General features: G+C 36.4%; 1 protein-coding gene across 2 annotated transcripts in view; it reads right to left on the bottom strand.

Annotated features, from left to right (window-relative positions):
• The window catches only part of map3k5 (mitogen-activated protein kinase kinase kinase 5), an 83,167-nt gene that overhangs the window by 16,474 nt on the left and 53,503 nt on the right, over window positions 1–13,190 (bottom strand). For both annotated transcript variants that reach the window (XM_056480671.1, XM_056480672.1), the window contains exons 12-20: window positions 12,047–12,096; window positions 11,780–11,875; window positions 9,983–10,064; window positions 7,712–7,845; window positions 5,455–5,582; window positions 5,226–5,362; window positions 3,713–3,818; window positions 1,230–1,387; window positions 762–942 (exon numbers count right to left, since the gene is read on the bottom strand). In XM_056480671.1, the coding sequence (XP_056336646.1) occupies window positions 762–942; window positions 1,230–1,387; window positions 3,713–3,818; window positions 5,226–5,362; window positions 5,455–5,582; window positions 7,712–7,845; window positions 9,983–10,064; window positions 11,780–11,875; window positions 12,047–12,096 (1,072 nt within the window). The remainder of the gene's footprint in view (window positions 1–761; window positions 943–1,229; window positions 1,388–3,712; window positions 3,819–5,225; window positions 5,363–5,454; window positions 5,583–7,711; window positions 7,846–9,982; window positions 10,065–11,779; window positions 11,876–12,046; window positions 12,097–13,190) is intronic.

Here is a 13,190-nt window from a genome sequence, read left to right as displayed (position 1 = left end):
TAACGTCCGAGGCTCAGACACACTCTCCCAATTCAAAGCTAGATTAAAGACCTATCTGTTCAGTAAAGCATACACTCAGTGCACCACTTAGCGGGCTTCCACACAGGTTTCTACATCTTGTTGATATACACTGTGAACAGCAGCTACGCTAATTATTCTCTTTATTCTCCATTTCCACCTGGGGATACTCTTCCCGAGGCCCTCAGACTATGCAGAGTCACTGATTCGATCCAAGACCAACGACGAGATGATCCCAAGGTTTCCATATCCTGGACCAGGCCGTATCCTGAGCAGCTACTATGGTGGTCATGGAAGAGTGGAGAACATGAGACTGTTTCCTATGACGCTCCAGAGACAGACGAGTCTTCGCTGAGGCCAGCTTCCAGCCTCCGCCACTGAGACTGCAGCTCTGCACAAGACGTTTGGCCAACACTGAACTGAGCTGAACTGAACTGAACTTAAACACTACAAACTGAACTACACTGTTCCTATTTACTATGACCTTCTATGTGAAGCTGCTTTGACACAATCTACACTGTAAAAGCGCTATACAAATAAAGGTGAATTGAAGTCAATTTAATGCATGTAAAATCTATTTGCTCAACAACAAAATTGTGGCTAGTGAAAATGGCGAGTGGCTAGTAAAGCTGGAAAACTACTAGCCACAGTGGCTGGTGATCGAAAAAGTCAATGTCAAGCCCTGCTAATAACATCTAAACAACTTTATTTGAACTCCATGGGATCTTTAACACAAACCGCACCTGTGAAGCTGCTGGTCTTGGATCGTTTTTTGCGTGATGTGACCTTGAGGAACTCATGGGTGAGCAGATCATTGGCCGTGGCTCGGCTGTCTGGATCAGGCTCAAAGCAGCGCAGGATAAAGGCTTTGGCTTCAGATGACATGGAGTCAGGAATCTCCGGGTGGATTTTAAACATCCCGACCTACACAATAACACCAACACAACCGTTAGCATCCCAGAAAGCCATGCCAATATTCTCAAATGCCAATGCACGAAACTACATTTCTCATATTTGGCACCAGTTTATCAGGAAGTGACCATGTTGATCTCATTGGATGGAAACAATGCTTTATTCGCTTATGTTCACAAAAAGTTTTATGCAATACTTCAGTTAGTTAAATTAATATATTTGGATGGACACATAGCTACTAAAGCAACAAATCCATATATTGGCACAGATGAGAAATACAGCACAGGATTATTTCTGACCTTGAACATTGCTGCCTGAGGTTCCCCCAGCTCATAGAAGGGAGGTTTCCCAGTGGCCATTTCTATAATGGTGCAACCCAGGGACCAGATGTCTGCTGGCTTACCATAGCCACGGGGCCCTTTATCTATGATTTCAGGGGCCATGTACTGTAATGTACCTGTAAAATAAGAACCATGGGAAACACGAGTGAGTAACAAGAAGAAGAAGACGATACTTTAGGATGCAATCAAAAGTCAAATAATGACAAATAATATCTATACATTTTTCTAGGCTTTTGAACAGCATGTGGCGCTCTTGGCTAGTTTAAAACTGCAGGCAATGGTCTAGGATAGACAGTGCTCTAGGCCCGTTTTTAACAGTAGATTGCGCTCTAGGCTAGTTTTCAAACATGACAATGGCAAGATCGCCACTGAACAATAGTAGTTTCAAGGCATTTACCAGATGGAGCAAACTGTTTTATAAAGTTTGCATTGACAAGCTCTTTAAGCTACATTTAAGCAAAGTTAGTTCTGACGCAGTTCTTTTCTAAATAACACCACAGCAGTTCATTTTTGTCACTTCACTTAAGTTACATTGAGGCCTTTATATCAGCAGTATAAGTGTGCTGTTCATAAAAGGATAAGTAAACAATTCTCACTTTTTACAGAGGAGCTGTTGATGGCATCTCTCTTTAGTATGAGAATAGTAGTAGTGTATCTGACAAGAACACCATTAAGAGGATCATAAAATCAGCTGAAAGGTCTGTTGGAGTCAAGTTGACATCTATCGAAGAACTTTATCAACGACGTTGTCTGTCTAGGGCAAATAGCATTTTAAGGGATCCAACCAAGCGGCAACCTCCCGCTCTCCCTCGGGAAGCCAATACGGAAGTAACTGAAACTGCAATTCATCAAAGTTCCGCTAGTCCTGGCTCCATAATAGAGCAAATTTCAATTGAGCCCACTGTTAGAATGGCCAACTTTACAGCAGAAAAAAAGGTGTTTACAGCCTGGTACAAAGAACGATTTTGGTTCATATAGCTATTATTACCCTTCATGACAACTGTGAGGGGGTGAATTTTTTTTATAACTCATCCATTTCCTTTATATTAGGTTATATTAAGTTTGCATAATTAAGGGCGTGGCCACTTGAGTGACAGCTAGGTCTCGCTGCTCGCCGTCACTTCACCTCAGCTGAATCCGGCAGATTAGCCACTGATCTCGGCATATTCATCGTATTTTTGTGTTGTTTTATGTGGATTTACACAGTCAGCTGCCTTTTAGACTTATTTCCTACAATTATCAGCTGATATGGGATGCTGTGTGCATTTAATTGTGCTCACAAACCATTCACGTGGCCTCCGTTTCCCATGTGAGTAAAGTTATATACTTATATACCATCTCTATAAATGTATTTGTTTTATTTAAGATCATTTATCATTAATATTTTTCTTTAGAGCCGTAAAGCACTCCAGAATCTGACAGATTGATTAGCTGTAGGCTCTAGATCAGTCATCTGAAGCGTTCTCATACAGTGTTGTGCTGGATTTTATCAATAGTCTTGCATTTACTAACACACACTATATCTGAAGTGTTTGGAAGTAATTTGCATTTTCCTCCTGTAGAAAAACGTCATAAGAACAATGTTTAGTGGCTCAATGTATGACTACAGTGTTTTTAAAAGTCTAAACACTTTATTGATATAGTGTACAGCCAAGCACATGTGGTCAGAACACAAACGAGTCGCAGGTAATAAAGTATCAAGCGTTTCTCCCAAAGTAAAGTCTGTCTGCCAGGTCTAAGCAAAGTGCCAGCAGGTGTCTGTAGCTCCGCTCACTCTCCGCCTCTTTGCCCTTGTTTGCTATCCCGCCGTGGGTGCGATGACGCGCTAACAAAATGGCGACGGTTGGCCGCGCCTACTTGTAGCTTCTTTAGCAGTGTTCGGAAACCTATGGGTGACATCACGGATGCTACGTCCATATATTTTACAGTCTATGGATCCAACTCACCCTGGCTATAGCCTGCTCACGCTTATGCCATCAGGCAGACGTTACAGAAGCCTGAGGAGCAAATCAGCACGGTTTCGTGATAGTTTTTATCCTGTCATTATAAGACTTTTGAATAAGACCATTTCTTAAACACTATTGATAGCTAGTGTAAAATAATAAATCAATAAATAGTTAAACTAGCATAAATTATCAATATTACAACTATTATAACAAATGGTGAAATAGGTATTTTAGTTTTAAGCTACTCTCTACTGAGATTTTATTTTTAAATCAGGTTATATCTTATATAGCTATATCTTTATGAAATTATAAAGCTTGTCTATCATGTTAGGATTTTATAGTGTTTGTATAGTGATGTTTTATATGTTCTCGTATGGTCACGTTGCAACGTAATTTCGTTCTACATTACAATTTCATTGTGATGTTTTCAATGACAAAATAAAGGAAACTGAAACTGAAACGAAACATAAATTGCAACACAAATCCACTCCTTACCAGTAAATGTTTCAGTGCAGGGGTTAATTCCAGCCAGACGTTTGGACGTTCCAAAATCAGAGATTTTCAAAACTCCACTGTAGGTGTTTATCAAGACATTATCCCCCTGTAGGTCATGAGAGACATAACGGCATCAATTACTTACAATCATCAATCTTCACAAAATGGGTTTAGAATATTGCAATAATGCAGGCATTAAAAACATACATGTATGTAGATCACGTGAAATGTCTCGTGCACCCTGCTTGTCATCAGTATCAGCAGATACTCACCATTTCATCAAACAATTCAAGTGACTTCAGTGCTTAAAGTGCTATGGAAATAAAATAACTATAAGAAACTACTTTGTTCTCCAAAGTCTTCCACATCATGTCAGGCTGCACGTTTACCGTGGGCAATATGATGCTAATGGAAACATAACATATTAAAGAGGGAGGTCTCAAGGGGACTGAAGGTGAGTAATTAATAACAGAATATTCATTTTAGGATTGTGACATTACAGAATGTAATAATTATTAGTTCATTTATTTTATATATATATATATATATATATATATATTATATACAGATTTGTGTTTTGTTTATGCATCTGGAGCTGATGTTGCGCGCTGTGGAGCATGCGCAGGTCTCTCTCTCCCCCTCTAGAGCTGCGCTTGATTGTGGTCCAGCTGTGTTGCGAGTGGGAGCGTATACAAGTTGGAGGAGAGGAACAAAGGATGGATCTTTCTGCTCAGTGCAGGTTGCAAATCTCCGTCGTCATTGCCGCCGCTGTTGCTGTTGTTCTGAGCGTCTCCTATCTCCTGCCCCAGATTGTTCATTGAATTAGTCGTGTGACTGATTGATTTCTGACACTTTGACAATGACAATTTAATTCCTTTCTGAACTGCTTGTCGTTAGATCTGAGCCTGTTTTCTGGTTTGTGGCAGCGAGGGAGAAAGGGAAGTTTGCTGTCATTTTATTTGTGGTACTTTTATTTGAGCAGGTAAGTAAGGATTGTTTTCCCGCAAGTTAGCTGTCTGTTTGTTTATTATTTTGGCCTGGATTACCTTCCGAAGAGATGCTTCTAATATCTTCTGCTGTTTAAGAAATAAACCTTGCTATTTCTTGATAACCTTGTGTGATCATTGTGAGTTGGGACAGGAGAAGAGGAAAACCCTAAATTGAGTATTTAAGTTTTGAATTTATTTATTTATTTATTTACGCTTTTATTATTGTTCCTATCAAGCCTAGACTGGTCGGGACGTAACAGGATAAACTAATAGTTCACCTCAAAGTGAAAGTTTCCTCACTATTCACTCACCTTCAGTGAAAGTGGTTCTAAACCACGTTTCTTCCTTCTCTTGAACACAAAATAAGACTCTTTGCATTGACTTCAATAGGAAGAAAAACAAACACTATGAAAATCAAAAGTTTTCAACATTATTCAAAGTATCTTCTTTTGTGCTCAGCAAAAGAAAGAAACTCTTAAAAGGTTTGAAACAAGTAAAGGATGACAATGAATGACGGATTTTACCTTAATGTCCCTGTGAACTATCTGGTTGTCATGCAGGTATTTAAGACCGTCCAGAATCTGCTTAGTGTAGAAGCCAATGGTGGGCTCGTTGTTTTTTAGAGGACCCCACTTTGACCTGAGCAACGCTGACAGGCTGCCTGTGACAGACAAGAACACAAATGTTTCTTTCACAATTCAAAAACGCTTAACGTTCATACAGATGATAATCTACGGCTTGTGTCTGCCTCACCTCCAGGAACCTGCTCCATGAAGATCTTGATGAAGCCGTTCTCGCTGATGGAGCCGAGGTACTGCACGATGTTCTTGTGCTTGAGGTGTTTATGCAGGGCGATTTCTTCATGCAGAGGCTGTGAATATCTACCAACAAACAGCTGCTTTATGTGCTGTCAGAGAAACTGTTGTCATGTCTCAAACATCTGTTATATCATTACCACCATGCCTGATTAATGTACACTGGTTAATTCAACTCTATTCCTCGATATTTCAAACTTATGTCTTTAGTGCTAGTTATAGATTGACAAATAATCTAAACGGGTTACTGTTGAAAACAATATACATACTAGATAGGGCTACATGATAAAGCCGGCACTGCAATATTTTGTTTTTTCTGCAACATATACAGTTGAAGTCTGAATTATTAGCCACGTTTATTTTTTCTGTTCTGTTTTTCACATTTTCTATTTACATGGTGGACTTTGTAATTGAAAAAAATGAACGCTAGCGAGAAAACAGTTAAACAGAGCATCTGCAGCGTGAGGATAAAGAATGATCCTCTTCCATTCAGCCTCTTTACTTTCACTTTCTCTCTTTCGTGGATAAGGAAACGGTGTTGTACGCACAGACATCGATTAGCCTACATAATTAATGTTGTTTTTTTAAGCGCAAAGATTAGTTTCAAAACTATATTTAAATTCAGTTCTAATCTCCAGCAAAGGAATAAATGAACAATAATAATGAAGTGTGGTCAAAACACTGAGTTATATGCTACTACACATGCTGTGCCCCATATGGTCCAAAACCCAGCAGGTGGACAAATCTAAGCTTGTTTTTAATAAAACAAATATAAATATGCAGATAATAAATAATACTGCTAATAATAATAACATTATACCAAAGCAAATTGCCATGAATAAAGCAAAACCAAAAATAAACCAACCGAGATGAGGAAGGCATGGAGGCAGTGGTTTTTATATTTATATAGAAAGTAGTAATTTTTTGTAATATTTTAATCCTTTAATTCTTTTTTTATTTGTAAAGATATTTGATCAGATGTTGCATTGATCTGAAAATAGCAACACTTCTGAGAAACACGTCTTGCACTGGGAGGATGCACACTGCAGGACTACTAAAGATCACATGTGAGACTGGAAATGCTACCCTGCAATGAATAATAAATAATCTACCATTCTCAAATGGTCCATGAGCTCAATGCTGAATCACAGTGACAAGGCAAAAGGAAGATTATAAAGAAGGAAATGTTTGAGGAGAGGCAGGGAACAAGGACTGTGCTCTGTGCAAAGAGAGAAAAATGTTTAATGTTATTGCGAATCTTATTTATTCTGATAGTGTGGTCTGTAACTCCTGCTCTCTCATTGGCTGTTGGTCATCGCTGATGTGTTTTCAGAACTCATTTCACACAGCACGACTTTAAATCGCCGACAAGTCCAGATACATTTCACAGGCGTCTGCGACACCTCAGTTTTTGATCATTCACACATAAAATCATGCAGTCTGAACTCAGTGTAATACGTACTATATGCAAGTTTATATACCTGATCAAATCAATTCAACTTTATTTTTACACTCAATGTCCACGTCAATACAAACAATACAAATAATAATAATAATAATAATAATAACAGTAATAATAATAATAATAATAATAATAGTAATAGTAATAATAATTAAATAACAATAATAATAATAATAGTAATAATAATAATAGTAATAATAATAATAATAATAATAACAATAATAATAATAATAATAATAATAATAATAATAATAATAACAATAACAATAATAATAATAATAACAATAATAATAGTAGTAATAATAATAATAACAACATAATAATAATAATAATAACATAATAATAATAATAATAATAATAATAATAATAACATAATAATAACAACAATAATAATAACAATAATTATAATAATAACAATAACAATAATAATAATAATAATAACAATAATAATAATAGTACTAATAATAACAACATAATAATAACAATAATAATAACAATAATAATAACAACAATAACAACATAATAATACCAACAACAACAACAACAACAACAATAATAAAAAAAACTAAAATAACAATAATAACAATAATAATAACAATAATAAATATAACAATAATAATAATAGTAATAATAATAATAATAATAATAATAAATTGCAAAGAGAGATATTGCTATCGAAAGGGATTGCAAAGTGGATCTCATTAGAAAAACCTAAAAAGGTCTAACTGCTCACCTGCTGTCCCGTTCAGGGATCTCTTTGATGGCCAAGCGCACCTGGTTACTGAGGTCACGGCCAGCGTAGACAACTCCAAACGTGCCCTTACCCAGAACCACCTTCTCTCCATGCTCATCGTACTCATAATCATACTGCAGACACACACAAGCATGTCATCCTCTCCGTGACCCAACACCGTACATAAAACTACATCATACACATTTCAAGCATTTTCCATAAACGTTCCTTTAACTGGAAATATTTACAACAAATATACTCATATGTTTAGTGTACTGTAAATAGTCTCATTTACAGTAAACTGAATGCATTATTTAGGTGCAGTATTTAGGATGGTTTGCAGTGTTTATTGCAGCACAAACTCAAAACACTGAGGAGGGTTTTCACCGGCCACTCTTCATACGATGGCCAAGATCCAGATCCATAAACAAGAGCACCGTGTCCTAACTACACGCAACAATACATGACCAAAGGACTGTTTTCATTGTCAAAAGGAGTTTTTGCTCTAAGTCTCAGCAACAGCAACACCTGAAACGTTTCTTCTTCTGCTCCATCGTAGCTGAACAACAGCATAAACTACGATGACAATGATCACCTCAGGTACTGAGAGCAGCCGCAGAAAGATTACCTCAGATCCTGAAACTAAAATAACTAGAAAACAAATAGGTTAAACATTTGGTAACGCTTTATTTTGATGGTCCATTTGGGTATTAGTGTACTGTCTGCTTAATATCTGAAGATTCTGCTCCTTCAACAGACATTTAACTGACTATAAGAGACTCTGCAAGTACATGTCAACTTACACTAACCCTAACCCTAATTAAAAATGACAAATAGTCCCTCTTCCCAACAGGGAAAACCAGCAACAATCAAGAGTGCATGATCATATGCTGACATGGCTTTGCAATCAAATAATGAGATTATAATGGAAGTCAATGGGGCAAAAACAGCCCCCAACATAACCAAAGGGTAGTAGATTTGCCCAGAGTGTGTTGTTGAGTTGACCATTTTTAAAGTATTTTCCCAAAAAATGCTTCAAAATAAAATTTGTGACCAAAAATCATCAAATCAGAGAAAGTTGTGGCCAAATTAAGACTGAAAATCACCCCTGAGTGGATGAAAACATCTCCATTAACCTACTGAACAGTGTCATGTAATAGGTGTTAAATGATTTTTCCCTTTGGTATTACTTTACTGTTAAAGGTTTAATGAACAGGATTTTTTTACTTGATGTAAACCCTCCTCTTTTCAGCAAACTGAAACATGGTCACCCTAGTTTAACTCAATGTCATGATTATTATTTTCATCTTATTATTGCGTTTAAAAAGGTGAATGAGAAATTCACTGAAATATCACAATAACAGTGGGCAATTCATATATAATTAAACTATTATACTTATATATTAGTCTATCCCAAACATTTTGTGCAAAGGAATGAGAGAGGAATAATGACAGGTCTTAATGCCTTCCAGAGTTTCCCACCAGAGGAGGTGACAGCACTTGGAGCAGGTCACATGCTTTATCTGTCAGTGCTTTACAAATCACTCTGCCTTCATTACCAAAGCAACAGAGTTGACCAGAACACAGAGACCAGCACACAATCATTTATTATTTCATCAGACGTAAATCAATCATTCAGTTTCTTTTCAGCTTAGTCCCTTTATTAATCAGGGGTCACCACAGCGGAATGAACCGCCAACTTATCCAGCATATGTTTTACGCAGCGGATGCCCTTCCAGCTGCAACCCATCACTGAGAAACACCCACACACACTTGCACACACATACATACACTATGGCCAATTTAGTTTATTCAATTCACCTGTACCGCATGTGTTTGGATTGTGGGGGAAACCGGAGCACCCGGAGGAAACCCACGCCAACACGGGGAGAACATGCAAACTCCACACAGAAATGCCAACTGACCCAGCTGAGGCTCAAACCAGTGACCTTCTTGCTGTGAGGCGATTGTGCTACCCACTGCACCACCATGCAGCTCCTAAGACGTAATTAATTAATCATAATTGGAGCTGAATGCTCGGTTCAGGAGACAAAGACAGGCAATAACATGTATATTAGGAGTCTTATATGCAAGTTAATATGTTCAAGATAAAATGTAAACATTTAAATTAAGATAAATACAAACATTTATTTTAAAGATAACATGAAATAATTTGTGTTATTATTCAAAACCGTTTCAGTAAAGTAATGGTTGATGCAATGGTTGATGCAGTATTCAGGTCAGATCCTTTTACTTTTGAGATCATTTTACCTCTAAAGCCTCAGATTCACACTCGTTCTCATCCGAGCCTTTCCAGGCCTCCTCAGTGAGAGTGTTCACCAGATCACAGAACCTACAAACACCAAAAACCACCATCAGCAAGAATGACACACACACACACACACACACACACACACACACACACACACACACATTTGTTTTTGTAAGAAGTGGGTACATTACATAGGTTTCCATTCAATTTATGCAGCACAAACCGTATATTGTACTGCCCTCACCCCACCCTACCCCTAAACCCAACCATCACAGGAGACAGTGTGCAGCTTTACTCTCTGATTAAACTCCTCCTGTGGGATTTAGAAGCATTTTGAGTAATGAAGATGTCACCAATGTCCTCATATTTCACCTCCTTTTTGTAATACCTGTGTCATACCTATGTCATTATACAGATTTGTGTCCTGATATGTCACAAAAACACGTACACACACACACACAGTGACAAGATTCATTTCATTAACTTTTACAGCATCCTAGTAGCGTGCTACATCTGCCTGATAAGAAAGTATATAACATCATGTTCTGCATATCTACAGACAGAGAGGTGTTTGTAGTTGAGACTATAGATTGATCTCCAGGATTTTTCATTGATGCAAGTTTTGTAACTAATCGGAAACTGCCTCCTTAAGCCTGATTCTTATTTAATGTCAGCTGTCATACCAGTAACGTGCACAGGAGACACTAAACGCCTTTAAGTGGGTTTGCACTTAAAGTCTGCACGAACCGTAAGCTGCTGCAGACATTTATTTCAATCAGATGATGTTTGTCCGATTGAAACAGAATGTTGAGTAGAGGGCGGGGCTTTGTTTTCGTGCTCCTCCTCTCTTCTTTCACTTGCAGCCAACTAGTGATTGGAGGGGCGTGGCTAGTCATATTTCGCCCACTCTATCAAACTGATGTCATCAGAGAAAGGACTGCCATTTCGGAGCAGATGAGCAGATTTAGATTAAATCAATTGAGATTTGACTCCAGCAATAATCACTCCGTCATTTATCATTCACTTTTTCTGCCATGCGACTGTCTGAAACTTGCTTATAACAGGTTTCTGTAAGTTGCATCTTGATTTGGACTTGACTGAGAGAATTATATACATCATGTAAGTATCTCATTTATCCTGTATACACTGAATTGAGTTGAACAACTTTAATATACTTGAAGAGTGCTCCAAACATTCGATCTTATAGGAATACACAAGTATTGGATCAGCACTTGGTATTCACCTGATTCTTCACATACGAGTGGGCGCAGCCATTTTAATATTTTTGGGCTCAAGACTCCCGCTCTCATTCACTTCCATTCATTTTTAGACATTAAAAACAGCTCGTTCTGTTACTACTTTGTCTGTATAATCATGCAAACACTTGTTTGTAGAGCGATTAGCGCACTTCCATATTAAAGAATAGGGTTAATAGGCAGGTACTCAGTATTTAATAACTCTGATCACACTAGATCAGGGAGTGCAAAGAAAATTATTGAGGCATCCCTAACATTTATTTAATTTTGTATTCATTTATTGAACATGACCAGCTGTTTCCATTATAACCACCTTGGCCTACACAGTACATAAGATACTGTTGAGATTATGAGAACCCATAACAAACACACTGTCTGACGTGTTTTTTCCAGCCACCTTTTGACTGACAGGAAACAATCTAAAACGTCTGCATTTGCATATTTTGACTGGCATTTTAAGGAATTATGAACAATATAGGGGGGGAAAGGCATTTGCAAGCGCACAAACTCTATCAGACAAACACATACGCACACACATACCTCTTGCAGTGCATCTCTGTGCAGAAATAAATTTGGAAGTCTTCAGAGTTGTTCACAACATAGAGAAAACAGCTGCGCTCGTCAAATTTGGAGATGCTGAATGCATACAACACACACACACGTTGGAAAAAAGACACACTGCATCACACATATGTAGAAATTCCAAGTGAATATTATAGAAGTTTATGAAAATGTTCAACCGGATCTGACCACTGCACAGCAGCCACAGTAAAAGACTGTCCATTCAGTAGATTATGAAGGCTTTACCTCACGCCTCGTACTGACGCTGCACTGAAATTCCATTCGTGGATCCCTTTCTACGGCACACAGAGAAAAAGGTTTGTTTTATTAAAATAGGCTAATAATTTAGCAAAGATCAGAAAGTGCTATTTGGGATAAAAAAAAAAACAACATATTTAGAAAAATGCATGCAGATCATAACTGAACTTAGAGCTGTGCGATATGACTGACTGACTGACTACCTACCTATATATATATATATATATACACATAAATAGGTAGGTAGGTATATATACACACATACATATATATACACACACATACATACATATACATACATTCATACATACATACATATATATATACACACATACATATATATATACACACATATATATATGTATATACATATATACATATACACAGATAGGTAGGTAGGTAAATATACACATATATAGGTAGGTAGCTACCTACCTACCTATCTACTTATCTATCTGTGTGTGTGTCTATATATATATATATATATATATATATATATATATATATATATATATATATATATATATATATATATATATATATAGACACACAGTATAGTATGAACGAAATAAAGTAAAAAGTCTAAAAGTCGTTTCATATTATGCTCTGGTTTATATGGTGATGTGTGGCAAAATACAATGTTTATACAAGTAGTACTTTTTCATCATTTATATGAGTGATTTTTTGTAATTTGTTACTTATTATTTATTCATTTTAAATTTAAGTATTTTTAATTAATTAATATTAATAAATTTAGTTTAATTAATTAATTTATGTATTTTTAATTGATTATTTTCCCCTCTTCTCTCTTTCTGATGTGGCAAAAAAACAGTGCTTACTGTAATACTTTTCATAATTTATATGAGTGATATGTGTGATATATTGCAATTATTATCATTTATTTATATATTTTTATAATTTTTTAAATATAAATTTAATTTATTTTCATTAATTTATTTGTATTTAATTAATTTATTGCTTTATTTTATTTATAGTTATTTATTTTTCCTCTCTTCCTGATGTGGCAAAATACAATGTTTACTGTAATATATTTCATAATTCATATAAGTGATAGTAACGCACTTTTAAATGTGTCTGTGCTATAGATTTACAGTAACAACTGTAGCTTGCA

The sequence above is a fragment of the Danio aesculapii genome, chromosome 20 (assembly GCF_903798145.1).
Source record: "Danio aesculapii chromosome 20, fDanAes4.1, whole genome shotgun sequence".
Classification (NCBI taxonomy): domain Eukaryota; kingdom Metazoa; phylum Chordata; class Actinopteri; order Cypriniformes; family Danionidae; genus Danio; species Danio aesculapii.
Note: the sequence above shows the minus strand (reverse complement) of the source record. Positions and strands in the feature narration are given on the sequence as shown.